The sequence below is a fragment of the Amaranthus tricolor genome, chromosome 1 (assembly GCF_026212465.1).
Source record: "Amaranthus tricolor cultivar Red isolate AtriRed21 chromosome 1, ASM2621246v1, whole genome shotgun sequence".
Taxonomy (NCBI): Eukaryota; Viridiplantae; Streptophyta; class Magnoliopsida; order Caryophyllales; family Amaranthaceae; genus Amaranthus; species Amaranthus tricolor.
Window position 1 is genome coordinate 42703021 of NC_080047.1, and position 23675 is coordinate 42726695.

The 23675-nt window shown below is 37.0% G+C and overlaps 1 protein-coding gene across 6 annotated transcripts; it reads right to left on the reverse strand.

Moving 5' to 3' along the window:
- Nucleotides 1-15: 15 nt before the first annotated feature.
- Nucleotides 16-22716, reverse strand: LOC130825736 (DEAD-box ATP-dependent RNA helicase 58, chloroplastic-like). 6 transcript variants are annotated; one of them, XM_057691138.1, is made up of 13 exons: nt 22342-22687; nt 21405-21483; nt 19347-19422; nt 18936-18987; nt 7634-7727; nt 6812-6925; nt 6546-6671; nt 6230-6334; nt 5466-5624; nt 5275-5343; nt 3636-3725; nt 1169-1309; nt 17-764 (listed from the first exon to the last, which is right to left on the reverse strand). In XM_057691138.1, exons 5-13 carry the CDS (start codon nt 7724-7726, stop codon nt 501-503), a joined length of 1161 nt encoding a protein of 386 aa, XP_057547121.1. In that variant the 5' UTR covers nt 7727; nt 18936-18987; nt 19347-19422; nt 21405-21483; nt 22342-22687; the 3' UTR covers nt 17-500. The 6 variants fall into 6 exon arrangements, with proteins under 6 accessions (XP_057547129.1, XP_057547113.1, XP_057547121.1 ...); XM_057691146.1 differs by lacking the exon at nt 7634-7727 and having other exon boundaries at nt 16-764; nt 6812-6921; XM_057691122.1 differs by having other exon boundaries at nt 18-764; nt 18936-19422; nt 22342-22716.
- Nucleotides 22717-23675: the final 959 nt, after the last annotated feature.

Here is a 23675-nt window from a genome sequence, read left to right on the forward strand (position 1 = left end):
TATAATTAGCTCATGTGTCTAAGTAACTCCTAACAATACCTTACGATTTATTTATCAAACAACAAAGTAAATAAACAAACATAACACGATTATGTTTGTATTATTAACTACTGTGTGTCCTCATATAATTGTCAAAATGAGAGTCTTCACACCAAGACTTGTAGTTGATCGTACATATCATTGTAAACCAACAAGCATATATGAATCCTCCATCTTAATTTGCATTATGAGCCATAACCATATATTAAACAAGCTCACCGAGTTCGGTAGTTTGAGACTGTTTTCATTACCCCATTCAACCTATTGCAAGTTTGCACCAGGTTGTGCTTAATAGATGAGGTGAATTTCATACCAGTTTGATATTAATCGAGCTACTATTTTGTCGAGCTAATTACGATTGATACTCTCGAGCTCAAAGTGTAGTGACAAACATGTTATCAAGAAGGAAAAAAAGACAGAGACAAGATATGACAATAAACACTTCCTACATTAAGAAAAAATTAGAGGAAAAGCTCTTCACATTGAAACTTCAGTTCATGTTGAAAGCGTTTTAAGACAAATTGTTCCTCACGAACTATTAAACTCGTCACAAAGCATTTGTCTTCTGAGAACGGCTTCCTACCTGTCCTCCCAGCTCGATGTAGATAGTGAACGGCACTTTTTGGCAAATCAATGTTGTAAATATGAGTCGTCTCCGCTAGGTCGACTCCTCTTGCTGCTAGATCCGTTGACACAAGAAGATACCGCCTTTTCTTTCTAACCTCCTATATTTCATATATGAATACTTTCATCAGTTTCACATCAGAACATGGAAAACTTAAACTGAGCAAAAATGTTATGAGCATGTGTTTGGTAACATTGACTTATTCCCAATACTACAGCCGATCTTGTTTTGGTTATTAACGGATTTAAATAGCCTACTGTACTGTCTTTCTGAGGTCGTGAAATAAGATTGCCAGTTTTTAGTGTCTTCAAAGTTTGTAGTTCGACCACAATATCAGACCACCATATACGGCAGATTTTGGTTTTTTGAGTGGCTTTTCTTTTGATATCTCAAGACACTAATTCAACAGAACAGATAAAATCATAAAATACATAGATTATAAATTTACTAGAGTAACCAGGTACATGTCTAACCAAACAAAACTTAATAGACGTTGGAATATACCAAGAGAGAAGCTGCTCGCGAATTGAAATTCTGATCTTCCTCTAGAAGTGCAATATCGGAAAATCCTTCACAAGAGCTTTTTAAAAAGTCAATTAGCAGAGTAGTTGTTGGCGTATCCCCTGCCCTTTTTGACTTCTCTGACTGTGGACAAAAATTCAGCACCTTAGAAACCTCGATACATCATAGATATCTATCTCATTTGCAACAAAACCATGTATCAACTCACTTCATAAGGGCAAATAATTTTCCAAACTTCTACAGCATTACATCAAAAAAATAAGATTAAAATTTCTCATATCTATTGCAGCGTAATAACAATAAAACTGATATTAGTTTTTATTTTTATTATCAAAGTAACAATTAAAATCCAATCTAACACAGTCCTTCGCAGCACAACTATCACACAAATCTGACGAGTTAAAGCAGAACTCTGTCTTGGCGCGGGTGGGCAAAGACTAGTGAGCCATATCAGCTAGGCTCAAATGAGGGCAGCAACAAAGACCCAAGAAACAATCCAAGAAAAATGGAATACAACAACAACAAGAGCAACAAACACCACCATGTTGATGATTCTGATGGAGTTTGTATGGATTCTGACTTTATGCATTCTACACATAATGATGAATCAAGTACAAGCCAAAACAATAAAGAAGAGAAGCAATTAATTATGGGAAAGCAAGAACAAAAGCTTAGAAACAAAGAAGACCAGCAGCAAGCCAAGATCAGAGGCATTCAAGGCCATCAGCAGCCCCTGAACAGCTCCACTGACCAGGCCACCTTGGCGGGCCTACCCAGACATGACCTGAGCCCAAGGAATGACGTGGAGGGCATATTTGGAATCTCCACACTAGGACCTAGCTACCATGGTCCAAGGGTCCTACTCATGATCATTGAAAGCACATGGAAAAGTAAGGAAAAGGTTGCACAGTCATCATGGACAGCAAGCCAAAACATACAGCAGCCTCTGACCACTGACCAGGCCATCTTGGCAAGCTCGCCCAGACGTGATCCGAACCCATTGGATGACGTGGAGGGAAGGGCTGGAATCTCTGCACATGGACCTAGCTACCATGACCCAAGAGCCCTCCTGGAAGTCAACGGAGGTGGACTGAAAACAGAAGCTAAGGTCACCCAGTTGACAGAAGAACCAACAGCTGCTGCATAGTTTGATTGTTCTGTAAGTTTCTTAGGCGCGTGTATAGGCACGTGTTTGTAAATAGCCGTTAATAACCGTTAGGCATTCATATAGATAGCCTGCCTCTCATTCCTAACTCTATATATAGTTGATTCATTCATTGTAAAAGTCGTTGATTGTTGAATAAAATTCCAAATTTCAGAAAACTTCAAGAGTTTGAATTTTTCTTCAATTGCTTGCAATTGGGTTACTTGGGCCAGTTTGCCCTCCATTGATTGTGCAACCTCTTGATCAGCCTTCAAGATTGCACTTCATCCTATCCAAGAACATTGATAATTCCATTGATTAATCAAAGGAACTCTTCATTGTTGCGTTGAAAAGGGGCTTGGCAGTCCACCCTTTGACAAGGCACTGTGTTTCAGTCTTGGAATATCCTCCTTTATAAGCCTCTGTGTTTCAGTTTCAATCCATTCCCATCACTTTGCTTGGCGCACATACATCAACTAGGCACAAAGTTTGTCCAGAGTTTTCCCAGCTTTATTGCTGCTTATTGCCTGGCAACAAGTTGACGTTTATAATGCAATGACTCGGTCCGTAGTATGTCTAATCCAAGCAGCTCTTCACTACTTTATGCCCCACTTTACTTGCTGGCTCTTCCTTGTGCACTCCTTCATGCATGAGCTTGCTCACATGACCACTCTGGTACGCAAGGTCCAGTACATTTTCATTGCACTCAGTCATACTAGCCATTAACAAGTATTGCGCAACTCGAATGAAAATTTGAGAAGAACAAACATATCCTTACTTTGGGTTAATCAATGAAGGGCAAAAGTATGCACTCATGACCTCTGTTGGTAAAATTTTTAAATTACCATCAAGCCAACTATCATATGATTTGAGAGGGTGTCATTATATAAAATGAGAATACATACAAAAATTGAAACCCCCTCCTGCCCTAGCCATCTTTCGCCACTGTTCAGCATTTACGACCCATCTTATGTGCAAATTTATACCCATAGATTGTACTATTGTATACTAGAGAATGACCAAATCCATGCACCATTTCACGTGTACCCTCTTTCCATGCACCCATGAAATTCGTTGCATAACGTTACAAAAAAAGTGTATCCAAAAAAGTAAACAATGAATCACAAACAGCTACTCTGCCTATTGATAGCTCCCATTTAACAAGGATCATATCATTCATTTTGTGTCCTTAAAACACAGCATGCAACACAAGATGAAAAATCTACAACTAAAGTCAGTAAATATATGTAGCTCACTGTTACAATTTACATAACACAAACACAGACAGAAAGTAAAAACACCAACCTGTTCATTGACAAAAAGTATTGCAGAATCAGGCTTATCCAATTGTAACAAGGATAAAATAGCTTGAAATTTCTGGTTTCTCGAACAAATCTATAAAAACATAGAGATTTAAATCACATACTTGAAAAGGTAAATCAATGCACAAAGCAGAAAACGAGAAAAGTAGATACAAAATAGAAGGATTCCACATGTTCAGTAAGGCGTGGTCTAGTGGTTAGGTTTGTTACTCAATTATTCTCCAAAGCTCAAGGTTGAGGGATCAAGCATCAATAGAGGCGACGGGGTTCCTCTTACCCTTCTACCTACTTCTAAAGAACCTTGCCCATTGTAACTGAGTCACGTCTAAGCAAGGTTTCTACCCGATACATGTATCCACTAATCGCTAGTCATAGTATAGTTCTTATTTTATTCTATAGTCATTTGACTTTAGCATCAGCATGTAAAAGTCATTCACTACTGACAAGCCGAAACAATATGAGGTAACTATCATTACAAAGAAATATATAAATTAAAATAAGTGACACTATTGTTTTTATGTAAACACCTAATTCAGGTGCATTGTGGAGACTTCTAACTAAAATTAACAAATTTTGTAATTTTTAGGCTTAAGAATAACAAGATTCTTTCTTTTTATATGTATATCTTCATTTACCTACAAATAACAAGGGTCCTCTTTTTCTCCCTCTTTCTTTCTCCAATCTCTGATTATCGAGAAAATTCATGTGTTCAAAGTTTAAATTTAAACCTTCAAAATCCAATTTACCTCCCTTGATACTTTGTCACATGTCTTCATTGAATCAACGAGAACCACGTGCAGGTTGTCGCCACATCAGATAAATTGTTTTCTTCTTCCATATTTTTATGGTGTGGCTCATAAGCTTAATACGGAAGTACTATAGTATTTATTATACTTCAGAAAATCCTAATTTATCACGTCATTCTTAACTCACGATATCCATGTCATCTTCGGCCTATCTTTTCCTCTTCCATCTCCTTAAAGTTCCAACCTCTAACTATTCCAATGGTGCATTTTTTAATTTTTGCACATGATGAAACCCAAGTAAAATCTTTCTATGTACATGACCAAACCAATGTGAACCTAGTAGCTAAAATAATATTTCTTTCTTATTGTTTTGTCATGCCCAAGGTCTATCACAACAATTTTGAGCTAGAATTCTAAATTTGTTCTTGTATATGTAAGTTTGCATGTAATGTGTGTTTGTGCATATGGTCCTTTTGCCTCATGAGAAGTTTACCCACCATCATACTATAAGTTATAACATATACATATAGATAGCATATTGATAGTGCATAACATATAAAGGGCCTCTTTTCGTTTAGTTGGTTCCTTGACATGGTATCAGGTTATGAGTTCAAGAAACCAACTCAACCAAAGCTTATGATGTTGCTTGAGGCCCTAGCGTATGTTATATACTCTACCACATATCTTTTATGAAAGTTGCATCCCTCCATGAAATTTCAGACTATTGATCATCACATTATTGGCTATTATCACAATAGAAGCAGTGAAGCACCACACAGCTTAGTTGAACAAATGACTAAACTATCACCACATTAATTAACTGTATTCCATTCTGCTTATCCCACGGAGAACACAAAAGAAAATGTTTGTCATTACCATAAATCTATGATGCAGGCGTGCAGGCATCGGTTCAACTGGATTAACATGGACATGGACAACATTGCTCTGCTTACAAGAAAAACCCGAAAAAGGAGATACGTTAACTGTAGCTGTTAGATCAATTTTTAAATCAGAAGAGTGTAAATCTAGAGTAATTCACATGGATTACAGAAACTAGATTTGCATACTTTGGTCCATTTCTGCTGTACACACTCATGCAGAAAGTGCCTATGCTGAGGAATCGATGCACTGGCAAATACAGTTTGGCGAGATTGACATGATGAATAAGATGTTAGCAATTTTCGCAGGGAACTAACTTGTCTGGCGGAATTAAACATGAAGTCAACCTGAGATAATATATATATGTATATATATATATAAGCAACTATTTGGAAGATAAAAAACAATTCAACAACTGAAATAAGCAGAAAGCATTCTCAATCACGTTACAATATATAAGAAAATTGTAGCATTAAAGTATTGCTGCATTTTAATGCATGAGAACATCACTGTTTTATACGTACCACTAGGGGGTTGAAGTGATTCAAAATAAGGTAGGCTGGTCCAACAATGGTATCAATCATGGATGTCCAAATACTGTCAAACTAATTAATGTATCGCCAGAAGACTACAGCAAATGCATTATTGAAATATATGGTGGAATCAATAGTTCAATTCCAAACTTCATTATGGCAGCTCATTAAATGTGATAATCAGTAATCAACAGTCCCGATAAGCTTCCTGCAGTTTATGACTAGTTGACAACTAAAACAAGGCATTAATTTTTTGGGAACTCAGAAGAATGTAATTATGGTAATGGCAAGTGGCAACTGATTATTTCCACAAGCCTAGATTAAAAAACTACAGGTTATAGAAGTTAAAAAAAATATCATCCACTGAGTTCCAGACCTGTGCAAAAGAGGGAAGAATAAATTTTTAAAAAATCAATTACCTCATCAATTACGAGAACTCTCATTGCGCCAAGATCTAAAGCATGTTTCTCAAGCATTTGACACAAACTTGTCACAGTAGCCACCACAATGATTGGAGGATCTGCCTAAAATACAGAAAGATATAAGACCTTTTGCTACCAAACCATATACATAATGTTTTTTTTGTTGTAGGAAGTAAACATACAATTGAAAAATCAAGTCACAAAACTGAATACCACCATTCAATATATACCAATGCTTAATAGAAATACGTCAATGAAAAATTTTTCTGTTATGCTCAAATGTAAAATGGTTAACCAAAAATGTGGATAGAACCTTTAGCCACATTCTGTGCCTTTTCAACATTCCTCCATCTAATAGGGCCATGACCGTGCATGATTTCTGCTGCTCTGATCCATTATCTGTGGGCTTTGCTGCCAACATTCGTGCAACTTTTGTAACCTTAATTATCAACAAAAAGCAAAATCAGCAAAGCCCAAAAGGAATAGGTAGGTAAACATCATCATGAAACCACATCTACTTCCTCTTCTTGGACAAACAGATATTGTGTAACAAAAGAGTAAGCGTAAAAAACTTCTTACTTGCATACCAAGTTCCCTTGTTGGCACCACAATTAATGCTTGAACAGAAGCTTTTTGGGTATTGATTGTTGAATATACTAAAAGTAGATATGTCAAGGTCTTCCCAGAGCCTGTCTAGAGACAAACAAAGATATTAAGTTTTTTTTTGTTTTTTGAATAGAAGATATTAAGATAATTGATCTAAATATCAACAGATAAATATATGAATTTTCTGTAACGAAGATGATAACTACTTGCTGGTTGAAGAAATTCAACAGTTACTGCAAGGTTAAGGGAAAAATTCCCTTTATGTGAGAGATTTTCTAGAGCATCATTGAAATTACAAAATAAAAACGAGGGTAATATTTTAGACACATAAAATAGGTTATCTTAGCTTTGTTCTTAATATAAAACTCCCAACATAGATCTGGTTATAGGTACACGGTACACAGTACACGGTACACCTCACAATAACATCTCTGCTGCTTAATAACTTATAGAAACAGTCTAGTGATAGAATATTAAAAATAGCGATATTTTGTTTGTAATTATGGCCATAACAAGAGCAAATCTATTAGTTTCCACGGCCTTCTATCTTAACTGTGCTTGTAACATAATCCATAAGAAATGAAACTTACTTTCAATATGTGAGTTTATACAATTATGATATGAATATAGTTTGAAGTAATTAATGGAAGTCAATAATATCAGTATCAGAATACATGATATCAATATTTTGTAAAATCGATAATTATATCACTAAGCCACTTCCCCGGCAATAAAAGTGAAGTAGATTGTCAAGATTGATATCGAATTGAAGATATGACAAGGCTAAATAGTGACCTGAGCATGCAGCACACAATCACATCCGGAAAAAAGTACTGGAAGACCTTGTTGCTGCACCTCTGCTGGTGTGTGGAATCCAATTTCTTCCATCCTTGGACATTCAGAAGAAAAATCAAGTCAAGCAACAATAAATGAGTGATGGTACACAGAAAAAATATTTCGTTCTCCTACTGGTCTCAGTGACCCAAAAGGATAATGTAGGACACATAATAATAGTAGCTTGGTTGCGTACCCAAAATTAGATCATTTTTCCATCACCTTTCTGAAGGGTATGGTTTTCACTTTCAATAAAAAGTTAATAAGCAAACTTGATATAACCATATCAAAAGATTACAAGCAACATAAATTTCAAATTCAAAAACCCTGACTTAGCAAAGGGATCCTAACAAGTTCTAATAGTATAAGTATAGTATAAGGTACTTATTAAGTAATAGTCCTTCTTCATGCTCTCTTATTCTGTGTATTTTTGGTGCGTTGATTTCCAAGCCTAAGGTCCCCTTCTTATTGTCTTCTAGTTTTGACACCTTCCCTAGGATCCTTTCCATGTACATTTCTGCTATGCATTATGCTTTATGCTTTTGTCTTCTAGTAAAAGGAACATGAGTCCTCTTGTTAGTGGTTAAGGTTTTGTCCTTCCCCTTGTATATATTGCACAACTGCCGCCTCTTGCTTGATAGAATTAATGAATACCATTTCCTCTACATTTGCGTAAATTATTATGGTATCGAAGCCATTGATGTAAATTGCAGCAACTTTGAAATTTTTAACCCTAAAAAGTTCATCTCTTCCCCTCTTCTCTCATCCATTTCTTTTCTCTACTTTCTTCCTTTCTTTCTAACTTTCTTGATGGAAAAAATAAATAAACCCTCAAAACCCTCTTTTATCTTCATGCATCTAATGGTCAAAACATTGTAAGTGTAGAAAACCTTGAAGGAATCAGTAATTATAGTAGATGGAAAAGGTCATTGGAAATACCTCTATCTTTAAAAAAAAAGATAGGTTTCATAAAAGGGACACTAGTGAGAGATAAAGTAGACAAGTTGGTATAAGCATCATTGAGTATTATATGATAATAAGAAGAAAATGGGAAGAACTAGAATCCTTGAACCCACTCCCTCAAATCATATTCACCGGATAGAGGAGAAAAAGTTGTTTCAGTTTCCGAATGGTGTGGATGAAATTTATGGACCGCTATTGTTAATGATGCCTACTCTTCCTACTGTTGAAGTTGCTTAAAGTAGTGTATTAAATGATCAACAGCAACAAACATTGGAGTCTTCAGCAGATGATTAAATGATGTTGAGGTGTGCTCAGCACGTGGTGTAAAAGGGCACACAAATGAGAGATGTTGGTCAGTTATTGGATACCCTAAATGGCATCCCATACACAAGAAACCATTCAAAGGAAGCGGAGGAGGAATAGGGTTCACTACCAGCAAGAGAAGCAATCAATCCTTCAATAACTAGGGAAGGAACAGAAGATATGTTCCAAACAAAGCAGCAGTAAATCCCCAAGGTGATAGTGAATCTCTAAATGCATCAGGAATCATAGTACAACAACTAGAGCACCTCCTAAAGAATCTTCCAGGAGGCTCAAATGGTGGCAAACAAACAACCACAGAGACAAATGCTGAGTTTTACAATGCTATGATGACATGTTATAATGTTTATGCTAAAAATCCGAAATGGATCATAGATTCAAGAGCCTTGGACCATATGTGTGGTAAGGTAAATAGAATGGTGAATGTTGTAAATGTAGACAAGGAACTAAAATCAACGTCCGATATTAAAAAACATCAAATATTTCTACATTTGGGAATGTTGCTCTTCAAACTAGGATGTGTTTGAGTGATTTTTCAATTTTTCTGGAGTTTAAGCATAACTTACTCTTTGCGAGTAAACTTACTCTCTGAGTAATTTGGCTAAAAATGATAAATGTAAAGTAAATTTTTATGATGGCTATTGTGTGATTCAAGATAACGTGACTCAAAAAATAAGGGGGTTAGGAGAAAGCAAAGATGCGTTGTACTATCTCCTTGATGGAAAAATTAATGTCACCATCAAAACGTTGAGTGAAATCTCAAGACAATTTTCTACAGTACAATCTTTGAAAATAGAAAATGGTGTGGTGCAGCAACACACTCTCAGTAACAATACCCTATGGCATAATGACTTGGGCATGCTCCATTAAAAAAGTTGAAACAGATAGGTTGTGTAAAGCAAGATGGTACATAGAATACTTGCTTGATATGTCCAATGAGCAAAATGACCAAACAACCATACCCTATCAGTACGTCACATGCTACCTATCCCTTTAAACTCTTGTATATAAATATATGAGCCCCTGCTGAGTGGAAACAAAGGGGATGTATAGTTTTTTCCAAATAGTTGTAGATGACAATATAAGAACAACTTGGGTAACTCTTTATAGACACAAGTTATATGCATTTCAAGCACCGCAGAATTTTGTGAAAATTACTCACACTTAGTTTGGAATGCATGTGAATATGGTGAGATCAGATAATGCCTCGAGTTTAGGAATGATCAATGCAAAACACTCCTTACAGATTATGGCGTTGTCACCAAACATCTTGGCGGATAGGCCTTAGCAAAATGAAAGGGTTAAGAGGAAGCACAAAAATGTGTTCGAGATGACTAGGTGCCTCAGGTTTCAAACAAGATTTCCAAAAAACTTTTTGGAGAGATTGTGTTCTTACACATGCCTATATCATATAAAAAAAATAAAAAAATAAAAAAATAAATAAAACTTACCTACCCCAATCCTAGCCAATAAAACACCTTTTGAAACCTTACACCACAAACGTCCAAACCACAACACTATGAAAACCTTTGGTTGCTTTAGTCTTGCTTACAATCCTCAAACCAACATAGATAAACTAAGCCCCAGGGAGCGCCATGCATCTTTCTTGGATATCCTTCTCACAAAAAAGCTTATAAATTCCTCAACCTTTTCACCAATCAAGTCTTTACTTCTAAGGATGCGAAGTTCTATGAACATATATTCCCATACACTCTCTCCAACGAACTCTTATCAACTCATTCCTCCCTCTCAAGAACACAAAATCACTCATCCAACTATATGATGATGAAGAAGCCTCACCCGCAAACTCACCTATTTTCCCACCATTATCTACAACATCAATTGCATCACCAACAACTTTACCCTCCCAGCCACAAATTAAAACCTTTCCTTCTCAAACCCAAAGAAAATTTAATAGGCCCCCTCAACTTCCAACTTGGCTACAAGATTACATCACAGACTCACCGCCTAGCCCAACAAACACAATTACAAATCTGTCCAAAACAGCCTACCAAATAAATAACAAGATTCTTACCTCTGTCAACCCTCAATTCTCCAATTTTATGATTAACCTTCATCATAATCGAGATTCTCAAATGTTCAAAGAAGCTATTGCATATCCTCATTGGATTATAGCTATGAATGAAAAGCCTGCCTCACTGCTCGAAATCAGAAATGGGAAATAACCAACCTTCCAGCTGGTTAAAAGCCTATTGGTACTAAACGGTTGTTTGAAACCAAGTACCAACCGGATGGGAGCATTGAAAGGAAACAGACAAACTCAAGACATTGATTATAAAGAGACATTTGCCTCAGTTGCTAAACTCACCACCATCATACCTCTCCTTGCCATTGCAACAATCAGTATATGGGAATTGTCATAAATGGATATTAAAAATGCCTTCCTCCATGGAGAAATTGATGAAACCGTCTACACAAAAACCCCTACTAGTTATATTGGGTCAGGCATTCCTATTTTTGCCCATGAACCAGACAACAATCCTCAAACCTTTAAAGTATGCAAACTCAAAAAACCTTGTATGGCCTCAAACAAGCACCAAGAAAGTGGTTCTCCAAACTTTTTCTTGCCCTCAAATCATTTGGCCACACCCGATCCAAAAATGATTACTCTCTCTTCTACAACCACACAACTCATTCACATATACTGTTGCTTATCTATGTTGATGACCTTATTCTTGCTAGTAGTGATTCACTCGTCATCCAAAAAACCAAGCAATTTCTCTCCTCTAGGCTTCATATAAATAATTTGGGGATTCTAAGATATTTCTTGGGGCTAGAGATCGATCACAATGCAACAGGAATATTCCTCTCTCCGCATAAATATCAATATCTCACTGACCTTGTGCAAGAATGCCACAAGTCTACATCCAAACCTCTAAAACTACCCCTAGACTCCAACATCAAGCTTAAAACTAACAAAGGAGACCCTCTTCTAGCTCAGCCCATTGGCTAGCTAATATATGTCACAATCACTCGCCCAAATCACTTACAGTGAGTTCATGCACAAGCCAACCACCGCGGGCGGCAAAACAGCTCTTGAAGCACCTCAAGAAAAATAAAGCACATATCCTTCTTGCCTCAAATACATCACCGACTCTAGCAGCATATTGTGATAGTGACTCGAGAGGTTGTCCTTTCACTTGGAAAAGCACCACTAGTTTTTGCAATCTGCCTAGATCTTCTCCTATCTCCTGGAAGTCCAAGAAACAGTCTGTGAGTTGCTTGCTCATCTGCAAAAGCTGAGTATCGAGCTCTTGCTCTTACTACTACGTGAAGTTTTGTGGTTAAGGAAACTCTTAAAAGACCTAGGCTTATGAACATTGGGTCCTAGACTTATTTGATTTGATAATAAGGTTGAACTCTCTAATGTTGCTAACCCTGTGCACCATGAGCGAATCAAGGATGTGGACTTGGATAGTCATTTCTCATTTCAGGAGGGAAAGCAATCCACTGGTGCCATCAAGAAGACATACATTCCCTTGAAGCAACAAATTGCAGTTATCTTTATCAAACAGCTCTCAGTCAATCAGCACAATCATCTTCATATTAAGCTTGGAGTTCACTCTAACACTCCACTCCAAGTTTGAGGGGGAGTATTGAGGAATATTCCCTCTTCATGCTCTTTTATTTTGTGTATTTTTTGGTGCCTTGCTCTCGAAGCCTATGGTCCCTTTCTTATTGTCTTCTGGTCTTGACACCCTTTTTAGGATCCTTTCCATGTATATTTTTGTTACGCTTTATGATTTTGTCTTCTAGTAAAATGGGCATGTTTCCTCTTGGTATTGGTCAAGGTTTGGTGCTTTTCCTTGTATATATTACACAGTTTCCTCCTCTTGCTTGATAGAATGAATGAAACATTGAAAGAATCATTCTCTACCATTTCCTCAGCATTTGCATGAATCATCGGTACTCCTTAGATGTGTTCATTCCAATCATGGAATGGTTTCAGGTCAGGTGTTTCGAATTGGGCAAAAAATAAGTCTTGTGTCCACGTTGGTTTTTACATTATTGTAAATCTATTTTTAAAGCGAGTAAAATAGAATTTGGTTATGTAAGTTCAGGTATATGTCAACTCGGATCCTTACGACCGAGAAAATGGTTATAAGTGGCTTTTTATGACATTCAGGAAAAATTATAATTGCCTTTGGCATTCCAAGCAGAAAACACCCATGTTGTTGAGTATGGTGACTCCAACTAGTAGCACCATTGAGTGGTGAAGCACATGAATCAAGAGAAGAGTCATGAAAGAGCTGCAGTGTGAGTCCGCAAGGCGGAGGGGATGCTATCCAGGTCCGCAGGGCGCGGAGTGCGTTCTGTCTTCATTTCGCGGCTCGCGTAGTTGTACACGGCTCGCGAAATGGCGGTTTATTTTCACGGGAGGTGTCTTTTGGGCAGGTTACTTTGTGTTTATTATGTAATAACTTCCTTTTATTGGGAATTAGTATATAAACTCTCATTTTAGGGTCAATACATTATGATTTACAAATTGAGAGAGATCACAAAAGAGCCATTATAATTTGGGAGTGTGATTGTAATTCATCTTGTAAATTCTTTACGATCATAGTGAAATTATTCATTCTCGGTGCCGGTGGACGTAGCTATCACATTGATAGTAAACCACGTTAAATCTCTTGTGTCATTTTCTTATTGTTTGCATTAAATTTCTTATTGTTTCATTATTGTTCATCAACCTTGCTTCCGCTGTCGCACAACAATTGACATCAAGAGCTCAGGTTTAAGTCCTTAGAGAGTTTTTGAGTGAAACAATGGCTGGAGATTCTACAATAAGAATCAAGAAATTTACCGGGAAAATAGCTTCGTGCTATGGCAAAAGATGAAGGCTCTGTTGAAACAGCAGCAAATCTGGCGTCCGGTGGCTCCAAAGACTACTACTGCGGGGTCAGAAGACGGATTAACTGACGGGCAATTAGCAGTAATGGAGGAAAAGGTTCATTCTACCATTTTTCTATGTTTGGATGATCATATCATCACGGAGTTCGCTGATCAGGCTACAGTTACGGAATTATGGATGAAATTGGAGTCATTGTATATGACTAAGTCACTGACCAACAAATTATCGCTGAAGCAGCGGTTGTTCAGCCTCCGAATGCAGTCAGGTACTCCCTTACGGGAACATCTTGAAAAACTTAACTCTAGTTTACTGGATTTGCGTAACTTAGATGTCAAAATAGATGATGAGGATGCTGCGTTGATTTTACTTGTGTCTCTTCCGTCTAGCTATGAGGATTTTGTTGAGTCTTTTGTTGTTGATAAAGACTCTCTGACCCTAGAAGAAATGAAGGCAGCACTTCATACTAGCGAACTTCGTCAGAAAGCTATAGGTGACAACGGGGAGTGGCAGTGGGTTGTTTGTTAAGTCCGAGAAATCTAAAAGGAAGAAGGGGGTTAACAAGGGCAACTATACTGGGTCGGGTGCTGGAAACGGCAATGAGGGATCTGGTAGGACTGCGGGGAAGACCTGTTATTACTGTAAGGAACCGGGTCATTTTAGGGCTAATTGTCCGATGAGGAAGGGCAAGTCCCAAGCTGCTGTAGTTGAAGAAAAACCGAAGGAGAACTATAATTCAGAGGAAGACTTGGCATTAGTGAGTTCTGCTAACTCTAAGGATCTTTCTAATGATTGGGTTCTAGATTCGGGGTGTTCGTTCCATATGAGTCCGTGTCGAGACTGGTTTGACACATATGAGTCTAGCAATGGGGGTAAAGTTATTGTAGGTAACAATGCACCTTGTAAGATTACCGGTATTGGGTCCATGAGATTGAGGACTAGTGATGGGCGAAAGTTGACATTGACTAGGGTGCGGCATGTCCCTGCTTTGGAGAAGAATCTGATTTCATTAGGTACCTTGGATGATTTGGGGTACAACGGAGTGTTTTCGGATGGGGAGCTGCCCATTTATCGAGGTTCGGAGCTGGTACATAAGAGTATCAAGAGGAACACCCTTTATGTCTTTGAGGGTGTCACACTGTCTAATTCTGCGATTTGCGCATCGATGTCTCACCAGAAGATGACCAAGATTTGGCACATGAGGCTTGATCATATGCGAGAGAAGGGGATGCAACAATTGTCTAAGAAGGGTCTACAATCCGAGATCAAGGTTGCCAACCTTGAATTTTGTGAGCATTGTGTCTTTAGGAAGAAACACATGTCAAAGTTCAGCAAGGGTGCTCACATTACTGATGATTGCTCGATTATATCCATTCAGATTGCTGAGGTTCATCTAGGGTTGAAGGTATGGGAGGTTTTCACTACTTTGTGTCATTTGTAGATGACAAGTCCCGATACACATTGCTTGGGTTGCTTAAGTCAAAGGATGAGGCCTTCAAAGCTTTTAAGCAATGGAAAGCTTTGGTGGAGAATAGACAGGGTAGAAAGATTAAGAACCTACAAACAGACAATGGGCTAGAGTTTTACAAAGAGGAGTTTAATCAGTTCTGTGCAGATGAGGGTATTGGTCGGGATCATACCGTCAGGATGACACCACAGCAGAACGGTGTTGCAGAGCGGGTTAATCAGACACTGCTTAAGAGGTTCGATGCATGCTCTCTAATGCAGGGCTTGGGAGGAGGTATTGGAGTAAAGCTGTGATGACAGCTTGTTATATCATCAATAGAGGTCCTTATTCGGGAATTGAATTCAAAATCCCATTTGAGATCTAGAGTGGTAGGTTGCCTAGTTTCTCTAATTTGAAGATTTTTGGCTGTGTTGCTTATTATCATGTTAGTGAGGGTAAGCTGGATCCACGAGCCAAGACGAAGTGTTTTGTTGGGTACGATGATGGTGTGAAGGGGTTTAGGATCTATTCACCTTCGAAGGGTCGGGTCATTCTTAGTAGGAATATCACTTTTGATAAGAGCAACATGTATTCCTAGAAGAGCTCGAAGTCTTCTAATATGGGGAAGGAAGAGGAGAACATACTACAGACAGATAGGGTGCTTGAGGTACATCAGTCATCCATTGCTAATTTACCTCGAGTACAGTTTATCGATGATGATGCTGAGGTTCTAGTGCCGAGTACTCCTGAACCTAAGGTTGTTCCATCTTCTCCTAACTCTAAGAGGAGGTGGAGCAGTCTAATCAGGGGTCATCTAGTCAATCTGACACCATTCTTGAGAGACCTAGACGAGTTATCAAGAAGCCTGTTAGGTTGATTGAAGAGATGGAAGGAAGAAATTGCTTTGTTGAGAATTTAGCAGGTTATGCATTGAGTGTAGCTGATGATGTAGAGTCATATGAACCTGCCACGTATAAACAAGCAATTAGTAGTAGTGAGTCGGCGCAATGGCGTGCTACAATGGGTGAAGAGATGTAGTCTCTTTATAAGAACAGAGTGTGGGAACTTGTGAAGGTACCAGAGGGGAGGAAGCTTGTAGGGTGCAAGTGGATTTTTAAGAAGAAAGAAGGGTCATCTGAATCTGAGAAAGTACGATTTAAGGCTAGGCTAGTTGCAAAGGGGTTCAGTCAGGTAGAAGGGGTTGACTTTGTGGAGATATTCTCACCGGTGGTTCGACATACTTCTATTCGTGTGCTATTGTCAATTGTAGCACATTATGACCTTGAGCTGGAGCAGCTGGATGTTAAGACGACTTTCCTCCATGGTGATTTGGAGGAGGAGATTTTGATGAAGCAGCCCGAGGGATACGAAATTCCAGGGAAAGAGCACTATGCATGCAGATTGCTAAAGTCATTGTATGGACTTAAGCAATCCCCTCGGCAGTGGTACAAGAGGTTTGATTCTTTTATGGTTTCGCATTGCTTTGATAGGAACTCGTATGATTGCTGTGTGTATCATAGTAAGTAAGATAACAGTTCCATGATTTTTCTGTTGTTATATGTTGATGACATGCTTGTTGCCACAAAGAATAAATTCGATGTTGCTAGACTTAAAGAGTTGCTTAGCTCGGAATTTGACATGAAAGATTTGGGTCCAGCTAAAAAGATTTTAGGTATGGAGATCTATAGAGATCGAGCTAGGGGTAAGCTTTTCTTGACTCAGAAAAGTTACATCGAAAAGATTTTGTCTCGTTTTGGGATGGAGAAACCTAAGCCTATAAGTACACCAACATCTGTAAGCTGCAAATTATCTTTGTCTATGTCACCTCAAACTGAAGAGTTGGCGTATATGTCTAGGGTCCCTTATTCCAACGCAGTTGGTTGTTTGATGTATGCTATGGTCTGTACTAGGCCGGATATTGCGCACGTTATTAGAGTTGTGAGTAGGTTCATGGCTCGACCTAGGAGAGAGCACTGGCAGGGGGATTTTTCGCTATTTGAGAGGGACAACTGATATTGGTCCTATGTATGGGAATGGTAAGGAGTGTTTGGTAACTGGGTATAGTGATTCTGATTATGCAGCTGATGTAGATACCAGGAGGTCGGTGACGGGGTATGTGTTTACTTTGGGTGATTCTGTAGTTACTTGGAAGTCTACATTGTAGTCTTCGGTTACGTTGTCAAAGGCCTTGTAGGAGAACTGGGTATTGCGCTACGGTGTATTGTAATAATCTAACTGTCATTTGCTTAGCTAAAGACCAAGTACACCATGATCGGACAAGCATATTGATGTCAGTTATCATTTCTTGCGTACTGACAAGAGAATAAAAGTAAAGAAGTTCGGGACCGCTGACAACCCAGCTGATTTCTTTACTAAGTCTGTTCGATTTAGTAAGTTTAAACATTGCTTAGACTTGCTAAATATTGATTGCTATGTGATGTAGTAGGCACTTAGGGGCCGTGTTGGGGAGCCCCTGTTGTAGGCATGTTGGCCTTAAGGTGGAGCTTGCCCGGGGCTTGTGATGCAGGTGGAGCATTATGAGTTGTTATACTTGGTGATGAGTATGTGATGGGTCTTGGTCGGAGAGTTGTCGGGATGAGTCTTGGTTGAAGACTTATCGGAATGTACGGCTTATGCATGAGCTTTGCATCGGGTTTTGGCTTGAGATATGTTCACTATGTGTTGGTGAGATCGTTTGTTGTGGAGATTGTTGAGTATGGTGACTCCAACTAGTAGCACTATTGAGTGGTGAAGAAGATGAATCAAGAGACAAGTCATGGAAGAGCTGCAGTGTGAGTCCACAGGGCGGGCGCGGAGTGCGTTCTGTCTTCATTTCGCGGCTCGCGTAGTTGTACACGGCTTGCAAAATGGCGATTTCTTTTCACGGGAGGTGTCTTTCGGGCCGGTTACTTTGTGTTTATTATGTAATAACTTCCTTTTATTGGGCATTAGTATATAAACTCCCATTTTCGGATTAATACATTATGAGTCACAAATTGAGAGAGATCACAAGAGAGCCATTATAATTTGTGAGTGTGATTGAAATTCATCTTGTAAATTCTTTGCGATTATAGTGAAATTATTTGATCTCGGTGACGGTGGACATAGCTATCACATTGACAATGAACCACATTAATTCTCTAGTGTCATTTTCTTATTGTTTGCATTGAATTTCTTATTGTTTCATTATTGTTCATCGATGTTGCTTCTGCTGTCACACAACACATGTAGTCATATACTATATGCACAATCAAGTAATGGGAAAAATGAAATGGTCCAAGAAATATGAAGATAGCATGTCCCTAAGGCTCGGATTGATAGTGGGTCATAAATGGTGGTAATTAGAATGAATTTAAACATCAATTTCATAAAAATGTGTCATCTTTAAACATGTGTGAAACCATGCATGAAGAAATTAGGTTAAATTTTATATCAGTTTTATCATTTAAAACCCATAAACAAACGGACTGTAAATATGTAGAGCTGGAAGAGCATGGAAAATGATATTCAGTGGAAGAACAGAAACAACAAAAAATTATGCAACTCTAAAAAGAAATCAGTGGAGCCATACATAGAAATAAACTTTTTAAAATTCAAAAAATGAAATTGAAGATATTTTTAGAATGGAAGTATTACTCCTAAAAAGAATAGTGAAAACATACCTTTGGAGGACGTGGTCAGGTACATGACCTTCACACAATTGACGAAGTGTTGCTGAAGTCCGGAGTTGAGCAACAAAAGATCCAATGGCGGTGAAAGCATTAACAAATTTAGAATGATTTGTTGGAAAGAATTGATTGGATCTAAGCTTAAGGCTACCATTTTGAAAGGAAAGACTTGGTGAAAAAGAAAATTGTAAAAGTAGATGAGATGAAGAGAAAAAAGCAGCCATTGTTAGAGCTTGAAGAAGGATAAGACTTAAGAGAGCCAGGCAAATCTTAGAAAGTTTACAAGAAGGATATACAAGGGAGGACACAAGGCCTCATAACAAAGCATATACAATCAAAGTTTACAAAAGATAAACAAGAGCTACAAAATCGAAAGATAACGGTATGACACGGGTTATGCTTCACCTTCATCACTCTCCCCCAATGCAATGTAATGCAAAAGGAGCTCCAAAACCTGCTACGCTTGTTTATGATCTTCCTGCTGCTCGACATTAGACCAAAGGTCAATGTGTCATAGCAGGACAATCATAGAAAGTCATCAACAATCAAACATAAACACAAACACGTACACGTCAGTAACTAGCATCAAATATAATAAGGCCAACTAGTAGATAACATTATGTTATACAACAACATAAGATAATTTCATAAGACACAAGCACATATAGTAACCATTTATCGTCCACTTGTACTTCTTAATCTCATTACATCATTTCCAACCCGAACCATGTGTTCTTGGGTAGAATGCAGGTCTTCACACTCCTCTTCTCAAAACATAAACTCTTGCAAAACACGCGTAGTATCAATTCAACCAAGGCATTAACAGACTACCTAACACATGACCTTATAGAGCTTGTCTATCTTAAAGTAAGTGTGATCATAGTTTATCTTTGGGACTGGTAACTCCCTTGAGGTAACTTAACTTAGGCGCACTTCTCACTAGCATAAACTACTCTATCATTGAATAAATTTTCTATCAATGAGTAAACGTTTCATCAATGTGTAAGCTTTCTATGAATGAATAAACTTTCTATCAATAAGTAACATTCTATCATTTCACCACTTCATGGCATAGTGACATGACCATAAGCGTTATCGGCCACCCCGCACCCATGGCAAAGTATGAGCTCATACCCCCTCCAGCTGACCCTCTCGGGTCCTACCTTCGAGAAAAACTAACACATTGGGGTACCAATCCAGAAGAGGCCACCATATTGGGATTTGCAAGGCCCGGACGGTAACACCTCGGTCAAGGGGCGGTATCAGCCACCCAGCGCCCAATGACAAAAGTATGCTCATACCGAAAAAGAGATATGTTATGTAGATACAATCGAGATAAAAATAAAATGAATTGGAATCAAAACTTTGAATTAGCAAGAAATCGAAACAAAAGTTGCTAATTGAGTCAGAACTTAAAACCAACCAGATCCGATGACAATACAAAAATATTTTAGAGAAAATACATTTTTAAAACAAATATTCTCCATTTTTTGGATACAAATTATATATCGCAAAAAATTCAACCTATTTATTGGGCGGAAGACAGAAAGAAACCATTTCATTTTTTTATTTCATTATTTATTTTGACTTCAAAATTGAATTATATTTGTTCTATATACTCTTGTCAATATAAATATTAAAAAAATGAAATTACAATTTAAGTAAAACGTAGAAAGAAAAAAATGCAAATGAAATTCAAAATATAACTTTATTTTTAATTTATTTTTAGAAGGAGAAATATATATAAATAGGAAATAGAATAATATATTTTACTAATATATATATATATATATATATATATATGTATGTATGTATATATATATATATTTTAAGATTTTAATTATTATTAACGTAATTAATATTATTAAAGTAATTAATATATAAAATATATAGAGATTTTCGTTAAATATTAGTTAATAGAATAATTTTATTATTATTATTATTTTATAGTATTATTAATATTAAAATTATAGAAATATGATATTGTATATATCGTATTTTAAAAGCGAAGTACAAACAAAAGGGATACGGTGATCCCGTCGGATCTCACATAGGGGACTATTAAATTAACCGGCAGTTGAGTCACGCCAGCTAATCATAATATAATACTTTATCAAATGGGAATAACTCCCGCTTTCGACTATTAAAGAGTGCCCTGGGATAGTAGAACGCCGAAACTCATTGAGCAAATCACACAAAATATGAAATTTACATATAAAGGAGTCATTCTAACTCCAAGTAAGGCATAATCCAATTCTTAAATAAGTAAGGGGGTGGTTTCAGCCTTCTACTAACACTCTCATTCTCCAAACTATTCTAAGCGCAAGGATTTCATAGTCGATAACTCTTCATATAAAGTGTATTCACTATACCTCATAGTTTTGATACAATGCATATTATCACAATAAACAATAATGTCTTAAAGCAAATTATATATAAGGGTTAGTTACTGCGTGTACGTACCTGTAAGCGTCACTGCACGACCAAAATGTCACAAAAATCACCCAATTAAAGTTCTACCTTCCTCTTATGAAATGGGCACCTATATAAATAGAAATAATAAGTTCACTTATCTACTTTGTCATACCAACTAAATGCCAAACCACTTTCATCCATTCAAGATAAGTCTCTCATTACTCTAGCACGCAGACATCTCATTCAACATAATCATAATCATCAACTTAACAAAGACGCAAGTCTTTCCATGACTTTAAGAATAGAAGTATTATGTGAATCGTTCCTTTACATCAACTAAATGGGAGTTATATGATTCACGTTACTTTAAAAACATAAAAATTCACACTTAAATCTTACAATGTTAATATGACACTAGTATGACGATAATGACAAATCTTAAGTTATCGAATCGCGAAATCATTCGCTACATTCCCCATGGTTAGAAAAACTACCATCAAAGAATCACAACAAGTAACTTTAGCAACCATCAACAATAAGTTGACACAATACGCATGATCTTATTTATAACTTTAATAACAACCTAACAAGAGTAGTTGTAATTAACAACAATCAAACAACAACCATTAACAACTATTACTCTTAATTAACAACCAAAATTACTCCCATAGTCAACTACAATCATAACCATACCAACTATCACTGTAATAAAAATAATCAACCAAACTAAGCCTTAAAACAACTTGTAAGGTTATCCAATCAATCATCACACCACCAAAATATAGCATAAGAACACACACCATTAATAATTTCAACTCTAAATCAAACCCTAATCCATTCATGTTCAAAGACAACACCTTTAACTACATTCATAATAAGATTCATTAGAAAAAAAATAATATACAAGCAACACAAAGCTCATAAACTTTATAAAATTTCAATTAGAAACTAGAAAAATTAATTAGGGTGGAAGAAAATAGCTTACAATGGTGAAACTACTAAAGGGGGTGAAAGACAAGGGGTTGATATGGTAGCCGTGACCCAAGGACCGTGTGGAATGGTGGAGGAAGCACCGAGTGCGGCTGCTACTGCTGGCGGCACAAAGCAGCCAGGCTGCTGATGGGAGGAGAACACGCAGCCAGCTGTTGTGAGGAGGCAACGCAGGCTGCTGCTACTTGTGGCTGCTCGTCGGGTGGCTTGTACTGCTCATAGGTGACTGGTGCTGCTCGTGGAGGCGCCAAAACAGTGGGCTACTTTTGTGGAGGCGCAAAAACAGTGAGGGAGAATGGAAAAAAGGGAAAACGTGATATTTGTGAAGTGAAGGCAATGAGTGGTCTCAACTTAAAAACCCTAATTTCTCTTTTCCTAGGGTGAATTTTCTAGTTTGGCCAAAATAAAATAAAATAAAAACCCCATTTTATTGTGCTCAATAATTTTTAATGCAAGTATAACTTTAATTTGAACCTCTTTATTTTAGTAATAGCAAATCGATTTTTAATATAAATTTGTTAGCCTTTTTAAATTTATATATATAAGTAATCAATTTAACTGATTTTAAATAATTTAATATAATTATAAAATTTTCAAAAATTATTATGATAGTAAATAATAATGTCATAAAATGACATGGTGTTACACTTATCCCTCTCCTCATCATATTCATCTTCCTCTTCTTCAACATCGAGATCACATTCATTTTGACTAATGCTCAAACCTCCTACAAGTGTTGAAGCCCTAACATGAGGTAAATAACGATCAAACTGCATACCCCAACTGCTAGGTTCATATTTTCCCATTTGAGAAATTCCGTACCCTGCAGAATAGTGAGAATTTTGAGGGTTTTGGGACATTTGAAGCCATTGCATAGAATAATTTGGTCGATATATCTGTTGAGTCATGGGAATTTGAGTGTTTGGGATGTTTTGTGGATATGGTTGGGGTGAAATTGTGTTATAAATAAATTGTGGCTTTGGTAACCAATTATGTGGATTAATTTGAGGGATTTATAGTGGATTTGTGATGTTTTGAGCTTGTTTTTTCTTATTTTTTCTCCTTAATTGAGGATTATTACAATAATTTTGATTTTTAGAATCCTTATTTATATTTTGAGAAATTTATGGAACTTTTTAGATTTTTAATGAATTATTTTTGAATAAATTGAAAATAGCTTAAATAATGATGGATTTTTTTTGTGATAAAATGTATCAAAATTGGTCCCTATTTATAGAGAAAAAAAATTCTGGAATTTTGGTGAATTTTTTTAATATAAATTATCAATTTTTTGTATGCTCCATATTAAATTAGTAGTAAAAAGTAGAA